At 37.3% G+C, this 21,752-nt stretch overlaps 1 protein-coding gene across 1 annotated transcript in view; it reads right to left on the reverse strand.

Annotated features, from left to right (window-relative positions):
- Positions 1-17,461, reverse strand: part of LOC104167891 (teneurin-1-like) — a gene marked incomplete at its 3' end in the record, with an annotated part of 162,577 nt that extends 145,116 nt beyond the window's left edge. The window contains exons 1-2 of the mRNA XM_009708288.1: positions 17,203-17,461; positions 12,564-12,569 (exon numbers count right to left, since the gene is read on the reverse strand). Of these exons, the coding sequence (XP_009706590.1) occupies positions 12,564-12,569; positions 17,203-17,461 (265 nt within the window). The remainder of the gene's footprint in view (positions 1-12,563; positions 12,570-17,202) is intronic.
- Positions 17,462-21,752: the final 4,291 nt, after the last annotated feature.

The following is a 21,752-nucleotide window of genomic DNA, read 5'->3' on the forward strand; positions in this document are numbered from 1 at the left end:
AATTTTCCAAAGCTAGTATTTGGCAAAGCCTGTTTCTGACAGATGACATGAAAAGTAATCACAGGTGAGACACACTGCACTGACAGAGACTTTGGGGATCAGCCACTCAAAATGCAAAGTGGATTAATTGGCAGTGTCCAACCTTAATCAAGAGTTCTGGGAACCAAAAAATTAAATCTGCCTGGACCCATCATAAGACTACAAACTCCAACTGAGGCAGAGAAACCACCTCACTGGAATAGATGAAAAACTTTCATAAGAAACAGACCCTGCCATGCCTGGAAAGTGAAGTGCAAACTATACAGGAGAACAGGAAGCCACGATTAACACCTCCTCAGGGGAGGGCAGCGATGCAGTAGGACAAGGAAGGGAAGGTTCCAGTTTCACCTTGGCACAGTTTGATTAGATGTGTATTTCTTTCATTTCTTTGCTTAAACCTTTAATAAACATTTGTCTATTTGGGTTATGATAGATAAATATCTTGACCTGCATTCTACCTGAACTCCTCGTTATTTAATGATTGATTATGGCACAAGTACTTCTCTGATGTGCTGGCATTATTATTTTACAAATGGACTCTACCAGCTCATTCCCAGATGTATAGTCTTCAGATTCAATAAGCTCTCTGTATAAACAACAGATTGAATGGCCTTTGTCCTTATTAGCTTATAGAAAATTAATTTCTTAGTGTTAATTTTTGGGCTTGGGCCAGTTGCCAAATGTTTAGGGCAGCTCCTAGAACTATAGACAATATCAAACAAGTCGGAGATGGAAAGATCTATTAGGTTATTTCCTTCAACTACAAACTGATGAAGAACTGCAATCAATGAATCACATGCCTGTCATGTCCTCTATAGTATATACTCTATTGTGTTGGCTGGTTTTAAACAATTGCAGCCACAAAGCCTCTACCACTTCATTTATTGCTTCATACTACCCTGAAACAGACATGTTTGAAAAATTTAATAGTCAGTAAAAACATAATAGCTTTACAGATTATGAAGCAAAGAAAAAGTCAACGCACCCATCCATCTGATCACCTTCACACTCAGCACTACAGTTTCAACCAGGAACCCTCACATTAACCCTCGTAATGCAAGGTTCACCTCAAGCATGTTTTGAAAAATATTCAGACCCTAAGGGCTTCAAGTACTAAGGACTCACTGTCCCTCAGTAAATTATTCCCGTGTTGAATGACTACACTATTTTAAAACCATCTTTGATTTCATATTTAAATTTCTCAGACTGCCAATTACAGCTACTGAACCAACATTGCTGGGTCTACGCTAGCAGATATATTCTGCTATATATTCTGCACTGTATTCTTAGTGAAATATCTGTGATGCTATATACCTTCAAAGTTCTTCCCTTCCTGTCCCCCATACTTGTTTCGGTTACCTAAGTGACAACTCAGACATTCTCTATGGATTCAGACCTTTAAAAAAAAATCTTTCCTTGAATAACAAATCTCAAAGACATCATTGCATTTTGCACTCCTCTGAGAGTCTCTTCAATTTTTATATGTCCCTGGTGTTGAAATGCCCAGAACCGACTTGTCAGAGTAGTCTTAGCGACATCTGCTATATTTCATAGATCCTTGACAAGATGCATGTACACAGGCAGCCCAGAGTAGCGTTTGACTTGTTGGCTCCATTTATCTCATTTACTGGCCCTTAAGGTCCCTTTCAGCATTACTGCTTTCCAAAGTAGTTCCTATTAAATATTTTATATTTGGTTATTATCCCCCACAATGAATCTCATTTGGTTTCCTGTGCATCCTTGTGGATCTTTGAAGTGTTCTTCTGTATTGACTTCTGTGTCAGCAACGACGTTTTTAATGTCTGCAGCTTAAATACCAAATAAGCAGCACATTTCTGAGATCTTTCACTACAATTTCTCATAAAGATCTTCATGTCCCTAATATGGATACTGTGGCATGCTATGCTCTGCCCACCTCCCATGTTTCAGATATTAGAGGCAACCAGCTAAATTTTAATATTGTAATAAATATTATCTATCATTTAAAAATTAAAAACATTGTATTTAACTATATTTGGTAATTAATGTTTCTAAACATAGACAACAGCAATAAAGGGAGCAAGTACCACTTTTAATGGACTGCTTCACTTCCCTATTTCTAATGTTGTAACTTCTATGCTATAAAATACTATGTGGGAAACAAATATAAAAAACAATTATCTTTGACACAATAAAAGCTTTCTTATGCAGAAACTAAACATTTGTGCAAATTCTGACCTGATACCATCTTAAGAATAGATAAGGATAATAATGAAGTTCTTCACAGTTAATAACAAAATTCTGCATCGAAGAGCTTTATGCATACTATATGAGGCTCAGAATGAACCTGTGAAAGATAACAGAGATAAAATAATCAATATATGGACACCGTTTGGGCTCTTCAGAGGACTGGCTCATCTTTTAACCATACCTGTGTAATGTGAAGTAAAATAAGCCTTGATTTTTATGAGAACCTATTAGCATTCTTGTAATATAAAGAATAAAAACCACTGCCTGGAAGGCACTGTTCAGGAGATTAGCCAACTGCCAAGTGATAAGGTTAACACAGTTAACTAAAACCTTCGCTTGTGACCTGTCTCTATAACAGTGTCTTATTCTGATTAGGCTTATTTTTTGCATTTTTCCTACTATTCTATTAACTGATAAACTCCATTGCGTGTACTGAACACAGGTAAGCATTTCAAAGTAATACTATACAACCTATAAAGAAGAGGTAATCCAGTGCTGTGAGGACAACCGGAGCATTTCCAAATATTTTAAAATCCACACAGCAGAAAGGGAGTAACTACGGCTTTCTCATCACTATAATTCGTCATGTTTCAGCCTCTGAAACGACAGCTCAATGAAACTGGGCTTTCTACTTCTCTATTTTCTTCTAGGATGACTATAAATTTCAGTCACATTTATCAGCTTATCACACCACTGAGGTGACCCAGAAGCATGTCTCTAACTACGCCCCTGGGTGCCCTCATATTAGTAGAAACAAGCTACCTTCAAGAGAAAAGTCAAGAAATTAATTCAAAGATGTGGAGTTATGAAATGCCATTGAATTTGGTAGGCATTTAAAATCAGTCAGGTTAGATTAGTAGAAGGTTGTTCCTTGCTCTGCTATTCTTAAGGAAATAAAATGGCCAATCAGGAAAGCAAATACATGAAAACACTTGTCATCTTTTTTGAGATCACTAGCTCTAAAACAAACACGGAGAAAATACTTTTAGAAGTAATTAAACCAGCCAAATACAGTGAGCCTATAAGAAAGACCTACTTGTAGTGGAGAATTTCTAGGCAACTGTCCCTACTTGTCTTCTTCCTGTTCTGGTGGCTCATTAGAAGCATCCAAAGAAGGGTCCAAATCTGAAATTACCAACACAAGCTGCTTGACATAAGCCAGTTGAAGAACTCCTCCAAAACCAATTAATATTCATATGAACAGGAGCAAAGGCTCGACTGCCCAGTCAGCTGCTTTTTGGGATGTTTGCTTTCCTTGTATTTGGACATGGATCAATATATGAAAACAAGAGGAGAAATTCTCTAATCTCAGGAATTTTGAAACACTTTTCAAATTAATTGAAATTTTGATCTATCAGTCTTGCAAGTTAAGCTAAAAACCAGCAGCCAATTTATCAACTGAGATAAACAAGTTCCACACTTTGCACCTGCTTACTGTTTTAATTTGAGTATCGATTGATTTCAGTGCAACCACTCACATTTATGAGGTATATAAATGCTGGCAGGACTCAAACTGTTTAAGCTGCTACAAGCAGCAGCTGTATTGAGACAGAGCAGATGTGTATTTGCCACCTACCAGAACAAGCAATGCAGCCAACCCCAAACTTGCATCCTAGAAGGCTATGCACGAAGAGGTTGACATACACTTCAAAATATCTCTCTCTGCATCACAGGAGTATTAGCAGATCCTCTAGTTCTCCAGGAATGACTGCTTCAGAAAATTATACAGATGTTTTCAAACTAATATAACACCTCATATTTCCACTTGACTTGAGTTAGCTTGGTTTTTCAGCTTTATCAGCACACTGATACTTATTTAGGATTCAAGCTTCAGAATATTATGAAAGACTTTATCATCATCATCACAGGAATGTGTCGATGTTCTCAGAGGACATAAGGAGACTTTAAGAGAGGCAAGCAACCAGAGAACATTATGGGAGGAAGGAGGGAAAGCAGCAGGATGGGCAGCTCCTGCCACTTATTTTTGGCAGCTTTGTTGTACACTTGAACTAGACAACTATACTTCAAAGAGTACTCGACTACTGTTTTTTTCCCATGGGCATACAAAACTGCAAATTACATCATTATATACCGAAAGGGCAGCAAAGACAGGGATAGCAGCGCAGGAGACTGTAGTTTGTTGGTGATACAGGGAACTGCTGTCAAAGATTATCATCAAAACATGATCTGAGCTGGCAAAGCTAACAGCCAAACATCTTCGTATCGTGGACTATCCTTGCTGCTTCCAAGCATCCTGTAGGTTATTTCTGTTTCCGCATTCTGACTCCTAATGCAAATTTCCCTAGTGGGAACCTACAACCTGAGCTCTGCCAGCTGTCTGGAGCCTGGATCAATTTACATGAGTTCACAGCCAGGAAATATATTTTGTGTCATGACCGCACAAACCTACAGCATTGAAAGAAAATCATCTGAAGCCATTTGAAAATGGCAACTCACTGCCATTTCTCTTAACAGAGGCTTCTTGCCATAAATTTGACCACGATTCAGAATCTTAAGAGTTCTTACTGAGCCTGAGAGAGAAACCTAACTGAAACTGCAGACTTTGACGTAGCTTTCTGCAATGTGAAGGGATATGTGGGTTTTTTTCTTTTTTCCTTTTCCCCAAGCAGAAGGTAGATAACAATTATTTTTAATCTATTATAGAAGCAAGGAATGAACAAGTAATTCTACAAAGATCTATGCAAAACCCCAATTGATTTAGACTGTTTACTTATTATGGCTATTTAACATTAATACGCATTGTTTAAATTCTAAAGTAATTGCATAAAAACATGTTTATTTTGTTGTATGTACAGCTGTAGTATTGTTTAAGAATGCATTCAGTACAAAATAGCCTTTCTACTTTTTTTTTGCCCCCAGGTCTTTATGATTTAGGCTTTTTGCCATTATTAGCCACCAAAAAATTTATAAGATACCTACAAGAAAGTTCAAAAAATTCCGCTATAGTTGGCTGGCAAAGTACAGAAAATGCCTTCTATTTGATTTTGTATTAAAAGAAAATTGGATATCACAAGACTAAAATGGTGATGCCAGCCAGAAAGATACTTTGAGACAATACACAGAAGACTGTCTTCAGAGAAAACATGTAAACAAAAATGAGTGACTGAAATAACGTGGACCACTTCAGACATGGACGAGAGGTACTAGGGATCAGAAATGAATTATTATGCTCTAAAATGATCCAATAAAAATTGAACTGTAGTGCAGTAATCAGAAAATGTATTGGAAAAAAGAAAGGTTATAAAAAGAAAAAGGAGCTTTCAAGTACTGTAGGTTATTAGCTACTATGGAGAAATCTGTATTCAGAAGACCATATTTCTAACAAAATATGCACACAACCAAACACAGCTGAATTTGCTGTTCAAAAGGAAGTGAACTATAAAAATTAAAAAGCTAGAATGGAGACAGAATCGCAGGCTAGAATAAAAATAATCAATGCAACCATCAATAGGAATGTTGAGATGAACATTGTACTGACTGAACACACAGCCATGCAGGCTTGAGGAAGAATGACTCAATTATATTTTTCCCCATGGGCAAAGACATAAAAGATAGTTGTAGACACATTGAGCACATCACAAAAAAGTATTTGGGCAGTGCCCCTTGTTAGAAAGGAAGAACTGCAAATCTAAATGGTGAATAATTACAGACATGCTGGAAGAAAAATATTTGGGCTTTAGCGCCTTCGGCAGCGAAGCCCTGGCTTACTGCAGCCACCATGCTCACCTTCACAAATGCCCACCAGCACTTGCGAGGCCACAAACCCGCACAAAACGGGAAGGAAGGCCTTCCTTTATCAAAGCAATGGAGAAGTACTGGAATAACCATGTTCTTACCAGTTTCTGAGCCAGGAGAGGGAAGGGCTGAGGATTTTTGAAAAGGGCACAAAACCCCTTTCGTAGTTTGATGCTAAACCAGGGCAAAGGAAAGGTAGGTTGCAAAGGTTTCTTCACGTACCTGCACCACAGACCATCTCTCATATTCTCTCCCTATCTAAGCAGGCAGATTTCTCAGGACTGCAGCATCCTTTACGCCACTGGCACCGAGAAGACATCAAAGGACAGCAGGGACTTGGCAGAACACCAACAGCTAACCCCAAATGCACTGACTATGTATAAGCAAACACACATCGCTAACAACTGAGGGTGGCATCTTCCTCAGAACAGCAGCTTCTATCTCCTCTCTCACTACGCCACAAAGGGATGGCTCTTTCAGTCATGTTCAGGCTACTGAGATAAAAATATATCTTGAGAGTCAAGATAGCACATCAAGACCTCAATAAGTTGACTACATTGTTGCACCATTCCCTAAAAGGGAAATCTAGGTTGCAACGCTGTGCATAAACATGGCTTTTCATTTATGCTGAACTGATCTGAATGAGCTACTACAAAGAACATGTACATCAACTTATTCATCAAGACGTGACCTCAGGAGAGACTAAGCCTTTCATAATTATACCAGGAAGCCAACCACCATCATACTCTAGGAGCATATTCACTACCTCTATCTCCTCCTTTCAAAAGCAGTTTCTGTGACTTGAAATGAGACCTCATCTCTATCATCTTCCTTATAAAAGGAAATTATGTAATATTCTGGGAAGTTTCTTAGTCTCTTGAGAAAAATTCTAAGTACATAAAAATAATTGTGGAGATTTTCCCTTCACCATGAGCTTTATCCCTTTACAGCAAGAGTTCTGTTGCTATGATCAGCACCATAACCTAAAGCAGCATCCCTTTCTAACAATGGATGCCAGAATGCAATCCATTGCCACCCCCAAAATGCAGCTGTATTGCAATCAGTAAGATCTGGCTCATGCAGATCAGTAGCTAAAAGAAATCACAAAATACACCACTATCTTATGAAGGAGTTTGAGAACCTGCAACAGTAGCTATTTTCCAGGTACATTCTGCTTCTAAGATTTTTGTGGTAATCAAAATAGTGCAAGCATCTATAAATTCTTTTATCATAAAGAAAACAAATGAAAAGTCTCCAGGGATGAGCTGCAAATACTGCACCACTCATCAGATCTCATTGACAACGCATGACTAGCAAGCAGCTCTATTATGTGATCCCAACATCAACAGTTCAAGCAGATTCAAATCAAGTAGGATTCAATTCAAGTAAACTACATCAGATACTTTCCGATTGTGCAACTGGAGGGATGTTTATACGAAATTATGCAGAAAAACACAAATTCAAAGCATGCATTATGACTCTGCCACTTCAACAAACAGTAAAATACTTGCTCTAAAAGAGGTTAGCATGACTGGACAATAACAGAAAGTTTGCTGTCTCAAAAGTACTGTTTGGGGAAAAGTTAATCAAATATGATGTTCTCAAACCAGAAGTACAACTTGAAATTCCTGTTGGACAAAGCAATGAGAAGGAAGAGCACTCAAGTCTAAACAACACTTACTGTGGTTTTGGTACATATAAAGTGCAGGTATCAATTTATATTTTGTATTTACTCAAAAGTAACTGTAGGCAGAGAGAGAAAATCATATTACAGTTTAAACTGAAATTTAAACTCAAAATTACTGACATGGAAAGATGTGAGTAATACTCTTTTGATTAAATGTGTTTTACTCCACTGACTAATTATGGAAAACCTGGGGTGTCTTAGAGGCATGAAGACCCCATTTTGCTTCCTGTCATTCCATAAGACAAAGGCATAGTTTGAGAGTGTAGGAGAGAGCCACTTAATACTGTTACGAACGCTAAACAACCTACCAGTGAGTTATAGCTAAGTGGAGTGACAATATGGTGAAGATCCTACAAGCAAACACACCACACCACAAGGAAACTACCTCTTTAACACTAGGTTCATTGAAGAAATGGCTTCACTCATTCCTACAGCAAATACTCTTTTGACTCTTCCTTGGCCATGGTACTTCATTGATAGGTAATGTAACAATATTTTGGAAAAGACAAGAATAAATCACGGTGAAATATTCCAAGCTCATTTACCAATGTGAATTCATTTCAGCTTCAAAGTGACATGCTTACTACATTGATGTAAACAAGCCCAAAGCAACGTTTGGTAATGCTTGTTACAATGACTAGATTCAAAAGTCAAAAGAAAATTTACAGTTCATCAATAACATTCAACTGTTCCACAAATACACCGCTAAGATAAGACAACATTGGCTGCGTCAAATTGGAGTCATACTCTGCAGTATTTATTAGCATAACCAATGCTAAAATTATATGGGATCTTCAGAGAAAGAAAGGCAGGGAGAAAGTCTAGTAGCTGGAGTCACAGAAATCCAAAGTCATTGATATTCATGTGTTCACACTTGTTTAACATGCATATCATTTGGGAATAGGAAGATATTTAATAGATACAAACATTTCTCTCAACTTGTCTGTAGTTAAAATAGTGATGCTTTTTTTTTTTCTTTTAGTTCCAGTGCACCATACTGTCTTGATTACATTTCCAACGATGTCAGAGGAGATATAAAATCCCTCTAATGTACAAGACAGATGAGGTGGGTAGGGAGGAGTGCTATGAACCATAATAAATACTATATACAGTTTAGAAGTATCCTTAACTTTTGTCCCTTGGGTTTCTTACATGCTTTAAGTAGCTTTTAGCAAGGTTTCTAGCAATAGAGCTGAACAACCCTGACCTGATGTCCTAAGCCATCCTCACTTCCAGGCATTTCCTCCCACATACAAATCTTTCAGGAAGTGTGGTTTCATGGAATAAAAGAATCTTCAGATCACTGGAGGTCCCCAGCTCCTTTTCTGGGTAACACCCAAGGCAAAGAAACATAGTTACTTTCCAACATTTGGCTTCTGATGCCCAAAGGGCTGCTCCTCCGTACTGCCAATACATCTCATGGTGAACAACTTAAGATCAGATGCCAAGACTTGCTGCTCAACTGGAAGTCAGCGTTGTGAAGCAATGTATAAAATCTACATTGCATATCTTCTGGAGTAGAAACTTAAGATAAAGAAACTACACTGGCAATATAATTAGTCATCAGAATATGTGAATCTAATTAAAATATTACTCAAAAAACATCTGTTAGGGAAAGGAAGCAGCCTGCAGAAATTATTCACTGCTCCTAGACCCACATTCTAGAAAAGCTAATTATACACTATTCTTCTAATACTTATGTTACAAAATATAAAGTCAGGGTGCAGAGCTAGCTATTATAAAACAAAATTAGTATCTAAAATACTGAACTTCATTTCATAAGACCTGTATATGAAAGCATGTTGAAACAAGCAGTATTCAAATCTGCGTTATCCTGTACAAACTAACCATAATTTCATACACAACTTCTCATTCTTATCCTATTTTCTATTGCAGAAATAAGAAGTAGTCTAATATGTCTGGTTTAGGTTTCACTTTTAGAAAACTATGAAGGTTGCAGCCATGGGAAGCAGCCACTTTCTCCATTTTCTATGTTTTCTCTTGATGGTCTGACCAAAGCTATTTGCTACTATCAGTACTTCCCATTTGTAAGATGAGGATATGCTAATATTTGTAACTTTGAATAATACAGATTTATACTGATCTTCATATTACTCCTAAGCCCAAGAGGAAATGAAACACTAACAAATTTGAAAGTGGAAGATGAGACTTTCTCATGTAATTTAATACACAATTAATTAAATGAGTAAAAATGAAAAAAAGGCTGAAGAGTAAGAATGAGCAATCTTTTGTCATCTTTGGTAGGATGACAATAAATTCTTAGAAGATCTCATACTGCCCAGAAGAAATTATATTTAGATTAAACCTTGTTAGACCCTAAAAGGATAATTTGTCAGTATTTTCCACTTTTCTACCAATCCTGTACCGATTTACAAGATCCTTTCTTTTTATCTCACTTACAGTAGAACAGTTTGGAATAGCTGAAAAGCATTTTGCTAGGGGGAAGAAAAAAAGCTCTAGATATCTTTGTATTTAAACCCACACTGGCTGATGGTATAAGGAACCAAATAAGAGTAATGTGATCTTATTTATCTTGTAGCCTTAACTATAATCTTCTATGATCAGAGTTCACAAGTTTTCCTGTTAGCCTTATTTTGCACTAATGATGTTCCACTGGCAGCTTTCAGCAGAACATCCCAAACTTTGATGAAAAACAGGTTCCAACTGTCAGGAATGTTTACATATTAAGACATGTAAGCGAGAATTGCTTATATTTAAAAATAAGTATTAAACTAAACCAGCATTAAACTAAAATAAATAATTTATTCCAAAGGATTTACATATAAAATATGGCTGTAGGTTGTTTCTGTAAAGCAGATTTCTGATCTTCTAACACAGTACAAATTTAACCAAAAGAGATGAGAAATAAAACATATTATAAACTTAATAATAAAACAACGTAAATAAAACATCAGGATAGACATGCTGAGTGTTTAGAATGGAACTGTTCCCCGCATACATTAGTCCAGAAATGTCCTCATGTAGAATTCACGGTAAATGTTTAAAAACAGAATAAGTATTTTGTTCAGCGTCCCCCTTGTCTCACAAAGATTGCTGAGACGAGGAGTCAGATAATCCTCACACTTTTGCACTGCAGGACCCTGATGGAAGGCAGGCGCTTTAGTGTCTATCCCATCCCACCTCATCCTTCCCCTCTGGGGCAGCCTAGATAAAATGAGTTCCCAAGAATTACAGCAGCACTGCAACATCCACTCGCACTGTAAAATATTTGTGCAAATACTTTTCCTCCATGCTCATTTCCACCTGAGAAAGTAAAAAGGATTTAAAGAAAGAAGGAGCAATAATTTATATTGCTACAGGCTCCTTAAGCCACATCCACTATCCTTTCTGCATAACACAGGGGAGGAAAGCCAAGTGATTTTTTTAGCTCTAATGCCAAGTTACTCATTTCTGGGATAAAAATTAGTCCTGACTCTTCTCCTCAAGCTTCCCTCCCTCCTCTCTTTCAGCTACCCATGGAAGAAAACAAAACTGCAGGGCTAAAAATATCACACAACCTTGTGCAAATGCAAAGATACATTTTACTATGCTGTGGGCAAAGGTCATTTGGATTATGGTATGTAAAAAAAAATATCTTTGTGCTATGCTTACAGAATCATAGAATGGTTTGGTTGGACGGGAACTTACAGATCCTCTAGTTCCAACCCCCCTGCCACGGGTAGGGACACCTTCTATCAGACCAGGTTGCTCAAAGCCCCCTCCAACCTGGTCTATGATTCTATGATTACAACTGAGGTGATGTTACAGTGCTTACAGAAGCATCTCACACTTATCTAAAGCAATTCAGATGACTTACATGCTTCCTTTGAGACAGTAACATTTCCAAAGGAACCACTCCGAGGTCAACAAAAGCATCTTACGCTCCTAACAACTCCAGCAGAGCAGTTACAATGTCAACGCATACTCCAATGCTCCCCAAAAGGCATTGCTATGTTACTGCAGAGATTCACGTGCTTCCTTTGACACTGAGGAGGCTTCTTTGAAACAAGAGCAGAAGCAAACAACATAAATACCATCTAAACACTAAAAGAGAAAAAAACAGAACAGAAGCAAAAGTAGTCTTTTATTAAGGGAAGATTAGTGGCCCTTTTCTGTCAAGTATCTGAGAGTATCATAGATCAAATATCTGACAAGCTATAGTAAACGCCAGAAGTTGAAGGAATTTCACCATGGGGGCTTTGCATTTTGTTTAAGTGATGAGGTTGCCTTTATCTGTTAGGTGACTAAAACCATCCAACAGACAGGAGTGTACAAACATGATTGCAATCCTTGCCACAATAAAAAGGCAAAATAAAGCACACTAGGAATGAAAAGAAAAATATTACATGGCACAGATGGAATGGGATTAAGACTGATGTTTACCTTTATATTTTCAAGGCTCTTTAGACATGTTTGACCTAACTGCTCTACTTGCAAATTAGTAACTCAATTTCTTAATTGTACCATTGTAAATAGAGAGTGACAGGAGCTAATGAAAATACTTCAGATACAGCCCTCGTTATTACAAATACAATCCTGCATAGAGAGTCAGTCACATGCATACTTCTTCTCAGAGCATGTATTGTTATTATAATGTAGCTGTTGGTAATAATTTCCTGGAGAAATGAGAAAGCCAGAGATCAGCTTAATGTCTGGCTTGTTTACAAAATAACAGTAAATAATAGCAACATTAATCCCAATGCTCTTACTTTCTTGTATTAAATACAAGACTTTTATGAAGAGCCAAATTCAAGACTAATTTAAACAGGTGTGAATTCACAGTAGGTCGATTGACACACACCAGAAATTAAACCAGAACCTTGTCTTTTACTAAATCCTCCCCATGTTTGAATAACTACAGCATTCACAAAGCTGTGTTTCTCATACAGCATCAGCAATTCCACCATTTCTTTTACTAATTAAGCATCTTTATCCCTTTAACAGATACTATTAAGGTACTGAATCTGAAGCGCAGAGAGCTGAGGTGACTTGCCCAAAAGTCACCCATCTGCCCAGCAATCAAAGTGAAAAAAACCCAGAGATTTAGGCAGAGTCAAAAGCTCTGTTAAATGGACCACTGCACCCAGGGTATAAAACAAATACTTAGTTGAATTACACAAGATTAATCGTACATGTTTCTATGTCGTTAAACTCAGCTTTGATGTGTAACCTACTGATTTCACTACTATATCTACTTATTAATATATGGCTAATATTTTTATTCCATCTTTGCAGTCTGCCGTTTAAAATTATTGATATTATTAAAATTATTGTTCCAAATAGAATCTGATCCTCTACGCTGATGTTAAGAAAGAAGTTTCCCAATAATTTCTGTGGGAAAAAGGAAACAACTACATTTTTTCATAGCTGTTATATTTTTTTTCCCCTCTTGCTTTGTTTTTAAGATGACAAATATGTAATTAAAAAAAAAAAATAATCCCCCGGGCAGATCTCAAGCAGTCTAAAGTTATATGCCATGACCAGTCTAGTGGTATTTCAGCCTATACTAACACCCTAATTTCTTGCCTACAAATCTCAAAGAAGCTGTTGTGAACTATAGCCAATGCCTAGTTGTCATAAAATGATGTAGCCAAAGGAACTGAACATGAATCTAGCTCCAAGACTGAGTGTGTATTTCACACTACACTCATCCAGTACTGGGAATCCTGGATGAGTGTAGTAGTAGTAGTGAGATGTAGTGGCTAAAAGTAAGAGTTGATGGTTGTGCAAACAAGTCAAATGTGGCTCAGAAATGGATTATGGCATGGCATGAATGCATTTGAGGTAAAATTCATTGCTTCACAGCTGCACAGACACCCTGTAAAGCAAAACATAAGCACTGCATGAACAATTTAATGGGGAAGAGTATATGGATACAAAAAGGACTGTAGTCTCCTTTTTAGTATACTACACAGATTTTGTAGATCATGGCTGCATCCTCTCCTGGACCATAGCTTTACTCCAGAAAAATAAAGAAATAAATAAATTTGCTCAGTAATCTGGCAGACTAAACCACTGAACTGAATGTTCTGATACGCTGTAATGACAGATACGATTGTTTCAGTGAATTGAGGGTAAATGCAGTCGTCTTCAATGAAATAAAGTAACTATTTTTGGTATTGTTATTCTGCAGTGTTTCTGTCTGAAATTTACATTCACATATTGTAGAGTAACAGTGTTCATGTTTAAATAGAGCTATTTATACTATAACAGAGATAAGCAATGATCCCCAAGAAATTGGTCATTCATTACTTGCAGTTAATATATATTTTGCTTAGCCTCAGGCAAAGCTGAAGGCAGCTTGTACACTAATAGGCTATTATTAGTTGCCATTAACATTGACAACGCTAATTTAAATGGGAATGTTGGTGTTTCATATAATCTGTCCAATGCTGCCAAAACAAACGGAGTGCGTTTAAACAGTGATTATGACAGAGTTGGTGCATCTATGAAGGAAAATAATCCTCAAATAAATTTTCACATTGGGCTACTCAGAATACATAATGAAGTATATATCCTGTGTCAGGGAAGCACCTGCTAGAGCTTTGAATGAAAATGAGAAATTCAAGGGCTATCTAAACAGAACAAAATTTGCAAAAGTGTATTTGCTTCAGATCAATGTAAAGCAAAAAAATGTCCTGAAAGCAGGTCTACCAGAGTCCACACAGTTACATGTCCTAATATCACCACAAAAAGAAACTATTCTGCATTTGTAGCAGAATCGTGCTCATAGAGAAAAAAAATAAACCCAACAACAAAAATCAACTGACCTTTTCAAAATACAGACAATAATAGCAATTAGTTTTCTCAAACAATACAACAACTGTATCTTCCTCATTAATTTTACTCCAGTTACAAATAGCTGTGTTCACATGCCACTTGGTCAACCCTTTGAAAGCCAGAATTACTAAGTACCTATTTTTACAGCAATTAGACAGTATCATGGAAACTAGCATTTCATGAACTTCCAGCAGCTGATGTTATGGGCTCACCCATTTTCACATCACAGAAGTTACTGGCTGGCACAAAGAAAGTCTATTTCCATGGCAGGAACTGACAAGGATAAATGCAACACTTGGTGCTCTTATTAAGCCCCTGGCACAAATGACTGCATAGAAACAGAAAGATGTGCCATCTATTACTTCATTTAAGTAGAGATTTATGAACTTCCGTACTCAAAGAGTGCTTTGTTACTGAGTGCCAACCCAGATGGAGAACACGCCACTCCCTGGATCAGGAATCTTGACTATCAACTAACCTGCGAACTACTACATAATATAAATGAATATAGCTTCAAGTTCATCCACATCAAGTTTCAAGTCTGTAATTATTATAATGACCCAACACCACAGGAAGCACTGATACCCGCTCTGTCGACCCTGCCTGGAGACAACTAAAAAGTTCAAAGGAGTTTCTGCTCTCAGCTTCTCTCTCTTCCAACTTACTCTTGCCCTCACTTTCCTCTCCCAACTATTTAGTTAAAATCTGTATTCAAGTACCTAAAACACAAATCCCTGATTAAAAATTTGTTATAAAGGAACCAAATATTAAAGCCACATGCAAAAGGACTACCCTGTTCTATTCCAGACCATGCAGGAAATTAGTTTAAATTGAATAAAACCATCCTCCAAGACAAACATTCAGAAGAAACTACTCCATTCTTTGTTGGTGAAGCACAGTCATTATGCATCCCTATCTTAATGACACTTAACCCATGGTTCCTGCAATGTACGATGATGAAAGTAACAAAAGCATTTCCTTTACTGCCTACAATAATTTTTGTCTATAGCAAGGTGACTTATTTAGTGCAACTTGTGTGGCTAGCAAAATGTCATGAATACCCAGCTGCACCAATTGCATTCCAGACTGAAACACATAACTTAGTTATATGCTTAATTGCTTTCAATATATCAGCTTCCCAGCATCTTAAAACATAAATGACCATGTGTATTTCTTAGTCTGAATGGTACAAGTATGCACATTCCTTTCTCAGGCAGCATTCCCTTTAAACCATTTTCATAGTTAAGGGCCAACCAATTCCAGGCAGACCAGATTAAACTCCTTCAGCCACTTCAACAACACTTTTCAGAGGATGGATCTCACACAGAACATGGCAGAAGCAGGAAGTTAGAAGGCACGCATCCATTGATCGTCATACAAATGGGGTGACATTGGAAAATTAACCAATTCTAGCAATACAATACAATGTGATAGCGCAGAATGCTTAATCCTCAACAGAGCATTTAATTAAAAACGACCTCTGTAGCAAAAACTTTTTTTTTTTTTTTTTTTTTTTAAACTCATGCAGGTAACCTAATGTCTTTGAACCTATATTGGACATTAACATTGGTATTGACAAACATGCAGATGAAATTATAATTAAATTACTAGCTTCGTATTTGACAAATTCAAAACACACAACTATAGAAATGACATTCACGACTGAACTCTCTTTCACATTATGCCTATAGATCTACTAAAATATATCACTGTGAACTCCGAAGTGTCAATCTGCCACTTTCACTGGTTCCTCTATCTCTTATCCAGTTAAAAATACATATTTAACTACATTTAGAGCTGCTGTAACATATAGCTATTAAATACAGAAATTAAAATATGAGCTAAGCTTGTTGATCTTAAGTATGATAAATTTGTTTACTTACTATACTGTTTAAAGAAACATTTAGAGCAGATCTTCATCAATTTTGACGCAGAAATAAAAAATTAATTCCCCGTGTTAAATACACACTCTCACCTTCTGTGACACACTAAACCATAAGAAAAGTAAATAAGTATAAAGATCCTAAAAGAGAACAAATTTTAAAACAAATAAACAAAAAAAAACAAACAAAAAAAACCACCTCCCCAAAAACCTAACCCAGAAACGCACACTCGATATGCAGAGATATACAGAACTGAGATATGACAAAAACCTGTTCAACCTGTCCTACTGATAAAGGCATGTCTTCAGGTGTAGCCTGAAATTACAGGTAAATAGAGCATTTACGATTCCAGGTTGTCTTTCTGAAGTCACCTGGCTGTAGAGTCTTAAAGCTACACCCAGAAGCCAGTATGTGCAGCATCATTTCTACACAAAATGTGATATAAAAGTACATATAGAGATTTATTTTAGAACCTAACTCATAGGCCACTAAACTCAAATGAGAAATGTCCTATGATATGAAAATGGAGAATGTGGGAAAGTAATCGGTCTCTAGAAGAATGATGTTCTAACAAAAACATTGTTTCATTTTTTGTCTTATTTTCCATCCATATTATAAATACAATACACATACCAAACAACCCTTTCACCTTTCGTATAATACAGAGACCTAAGAAAGAAGGGGGAAAAAGAAAGAAAACAAAATGGGGGCGGGGGGTGGGGGAATAGAAGTACAAGAAGAAATCTTCAAATAAATTACTACTTCTAACTACTTCTATTCAGTACATTAGATGCATTTCTTTATTACCATTCTCCACATCAGACTTCCTTTCATGGTCAGTGTCAGTGAGGGACAACGCTGAGTTTGCTCGGCTTGACAAACAGGAGCTGTGTTCCGATTTCATCCCCCTCATCCACATCCTCAGGGCATGGTCCGGGGACGCACCACCTTCTGTTTCAGTATCCACATCTGAGCCCACCTCTAGCGGGTAACTGTGCTCAGCTACACCGTGTAAATCTGCTTGATAGCCAGAGCACAGAATATGGGGAGTCTCACAGAATTCCATGTCTGGAAAAAACAAAAGTTCAGAAAAACATTTAGAAGTGAAAAACAATGTATCTTTGATTTTCTTTTGGAAAATCTGCTTTGAGAATTAACATTGTTAATACTATCAGAAGATTTTTTTTTTTTTTTGGTTAGTGACTCGCTCTGCTATCTAATCTACTAACAGATTAGATAATCTACTAGTATAATACAACTAAAAATGTGTAACTCTGTAAAATATATAATACTGCAATGTAATAGTGCCTTTTTGTCTGATAGAAATATATATTATAGCTCAAACATGTGTAGACACCCACATGCTGATAGTAGTACACCAATTTACAACCGAAGTGAGTACCTACAGATACTTTCTTGGTTTTTGCCAGAAAGGCAACAGCTCTAAAATTAATCTCAGTATGTTTTTATCATAGAGAGAGTGCTGCAAATTTGCAAATAGGGAATTTACAAATTAACATTTCAAACATTTGGTTAATCACAGAAGACAAAGAAAGGGTACTTACCATTGGTTTGCTCTTTGAGAGTGCTGTCCTTGCATATTCACACCACTGGGTTTTGGTTCTCCAGTGCTGGTGACCTACAGGAACTTCCTAGAAGAGCAGTGACTACTAGGACTGTACAAGTGCCATCTCATGACACCAAGCAATCGGAGATTTTAGAGAGTTGTACAGTGCTCAATACTTCAGTTATTCTTACTAAACACCGCAACTGTAGGGCAGCAGAAATCCAAAGGCAAACAGAAGGTGGACAGGACCCATAATGTGAATATGCAGAGGAAACATTCTCGAAGAACTACAGGTTCACACACATCAGCAAATTACAACTTCCCTTTGAGGTAGCCTCTGCATATTCTCACTTTTGAGAATCCAATTACAAATGCAACTCCCAGGGAGTAAGACAAGGAGTTCTAATTAAATAAGGATTACAGAACTGCACTCCCTAATTGAACATCAGACCTGGGATGCCATCTTGAGAGACTAAATACAATATCAAACATGCATACAGTATTCTTTCAATTTCTAGAAAAGAAACATTAGAGACAAGAGTCATTGATAGAGACCGAGGACAAATACTCTCTTCTCCTGTCATCCTAACTAAAGCTTTAATTTGCCAAACTAATCCACTTACCAGCCAGTGAGAGGAATAGCTCTTACTTTAAGCACACTCTCTGAAATAACAAAAGCCGTGATACTTTCTGGAAGGTATCGACCAAAATCTGCAAACAAAATACTAAGCTAGAATATACTGAGATGGCCCATTTTTTAAGTCATCTATCTCTGCATATCTTTCCTTTGCCATCAAAACATTTCTGAAGGTCTCAGTTGTAGTGACAGCCCACGTGGCCTGGCTTTCAGCTCAGGGAATGGCAACCTCTTCTCTAGAGGGCAGGGAAATAAGGTGGGCAGCAAACAGAAAGAAGAGGCCACGGCCTCACTTTCCTATGCAAGAGTCCTGGAAGGTCACCCTGTCTCCCTGATGTTGTCACTGCATCAGCTGGTCCATCCCAGCAGCACCAGCCATCACTGCTCCTGCTCCTTTCAGAGCAGCAGGACAGATGTGGGGGCCCTCCAGAGTGCTCCATTACCGCTCCCATCTCTTCCCCTTGTTTACCAGAGGAGGACTTGGCCTCCTCCCTACACTTGAAAAGCTGCAGCATATGCCACCCTCACTAGCTCTCTTCTCCAAGTCTCTCAAATGCCTTGAGGATGACTATGAGGTTTGATGGAGATGGCTAGGAGAAAATAGCCAAGATGTTGGGAAGCAGTTGCGTAGTTTTCGCAGTAGAGGGAATATTTGGCATTTGAACTTTATCTACCATTACAATGCAGTGTTCTTCATGCTCTCTAGGGCCTGTTTAAAACTGGCACTTGGCTGATGGGTAGAAGGAAGGAGGTGAAGTAGTTCAAGGTAGTACTTGTGGACACAAATGGAAGCTGAGACTGGACGCTACTGGTTCTCAATCCTACCCAGATGCTTGCAAGAGGGACTCTGAAACCTGTAAGACCCTCTGGAAAAAACTCTCCTTCCCCTATGCCTAAGACAGTAAACACAAAACATGCTGTCTCCAGAGAAGTCCTGTTTTTCTGAGATTTTCAAAGCTCATGGGTCATGGGAGACACAGAGGCCATCTCGCAGAAAGTTGCTGGATATGACTAAGTACAGTGTTGCTCATACAATGCCCTATTTTTAAGTTTTGTTTTAATTATATATTATATACACAACAAACAAGCTCCACTTGGTTTAATCAGACAGCATGGACCAAATCTCTGTATGACATGAAGAGTGCAGATATTGATGTTGGACACTGAACCATCACAGCTGCATTACACTCTGAACTTTTACTTTCTTTTTGACAGCACTGAATGAATAAAATCACATTTATACAAAATATGGTTCCAAATGGTGCTGTCAATTCTTATTTTTTCTTTACCAAACTCAAAAAGGACTTGTATATGAACCAAGAATTAAAAAGCCAGCAACAGTCCCAGATTACAAACCCAGAGCCAATCAATGAAATCCAGACTGAATCCAATAAGCAGGCTGATTTTACTCCACCCTGAAAGGACTACATTGTTCATTTAAACTGAGGTTGTGGATGCCACTATTTCACCAAACATTTTTCACTAACAAAGAGATGAGTCAATGTTTTCTTGTGAAACAGCTGATCTAAAGTTCTGCCTAATTGAGCTGAGCTACTATAAAAAAGTGACAGGAGCTTCACTCCATGTACTGCACCTGTGCTCTGAAAGCAAGGTGAAAGCCAAATCTTACTGGCAAGCAGCTCACAGCTAGCAATGAGCTAGCTTGTTACATGCAAGGGTACAGTCCAGATTGTTTGCTCCATCAAAAATTTATGATGGTTAACACATGCTTTAGCAGATGACATAAAGAGGAAAAAAAACGTATACTGCCACTTAAAGAAGTATATTATCAAAGAAAATTAAGATTTAGCTGCTAAAACCATATAAAATTCAAAGAAAGTAAATTAGGCTCATACATTTGGACAGTTGTGTTTAAAGACACTAGCAGGTCTTTAGTGCTTCTCATGAGTGCTAATGAGAAGGTACTTCCAAAGCAGGATAGTTTATTGATGTACATCAAGAACAATTTATATTGAAAAACACACTTAATTCTTTCCTCATGAAATAAGAGAGCCAACAGGATTAATTATCAGCTTTAACACTGGTTTCAATCTTGACTGAGGCCCACACCACAGAAACGACCTCCAATGAAACTGCCATAGCTTTTTTTTTTTAAAATTCTCTCAAAAAGCAGTATTAATCTTATTTTTTAGCTTAGATTTCTGTAAAGTACTACAGCAACACAGGGTTCTTATAGTATGTCTCTGTTAACTAAATTACACCTTGTGATGTCAAGAAACATCTTCTGAACCTCCTTCCCCCTCAAAGCAGATTTCTACTTATTTTCATCAGCTGAGGAACTTCCCCATGCTTACAAATCTTCTCATAACTTCAAGAACCATGTCAGTTGATGCCAGGTCCTTAGGGAGCAAGGACGTAGGCACTTCTCTACACGGACATCCACCCCAGGCAGATGTCTGCCCCTAGCAGCCTGCAGCCCACATTCTCCATGTTTGCAATTGCATATGCCAAGGGGAAAATTCATCCCAGTAAATCTCATAAATGCTAATTAGATTACACAAGAAGCACAGAATTTACCCTTCAGTCTATATGTTAATTCAAAATGTAGCAGCTAACATATTCAATATTTTAGCTAATTTTCTTTTTGTGGAGCAAAAGAAAGTGACTTTTTTTATACTATAACTCATATTGAACTGAAGTCTAACACAATATATTGCCTTAATAGTCTATTTCTTAAGTATACAAGCCTTTGTAGTATTTTAACTCCCACAGGATGCATTTTCTGAAGAGCACTTAGAATGCCAAAAGTGGCTGCTTTTAGTCTGCATATCTAACCTTGTTACCTAAAACACTACATATTTCCACAGGCAGATAAAGTTCAAGTGGATTTATGATAGATTTAGTCTTACCAAAAAGACATAGTCACAAGAGAAATTGAGAGAATGTTAATATGAAATTGAAGTTTTTGCATGAATGGTGGATAGAGAAAAAAAGGTTGCAGTTATGAATGTACATAGAAGATCATGACAGGATTTTCATCTCTGTAGCCTTGTGGAGCCTATTGTAACACAAGTGTTAAAAATATAAATACTTTATCCCTCATTGATATTAATTTCTTTTTACAAAAAGTAATGCATAAAGAAACGTAAAATGTCTAATAATCAAGGAAAGGAAAGAAGGCTGGGTGCATTA

Source organism: Cariama cristata, unplaced genomic scaffold, assembly GCF_000690535.1.
Source record: "Cariama cristata isolate BGI_N322 unplaced genomic scaffold, ASM69053v1 scaffold6799, whole genome shotgun sequence".
NCBI lineage: Eukaryota > Metazoa > Chordata > Aves > Cariamiformes > Cariamidae > Cariama > Cariama cristata.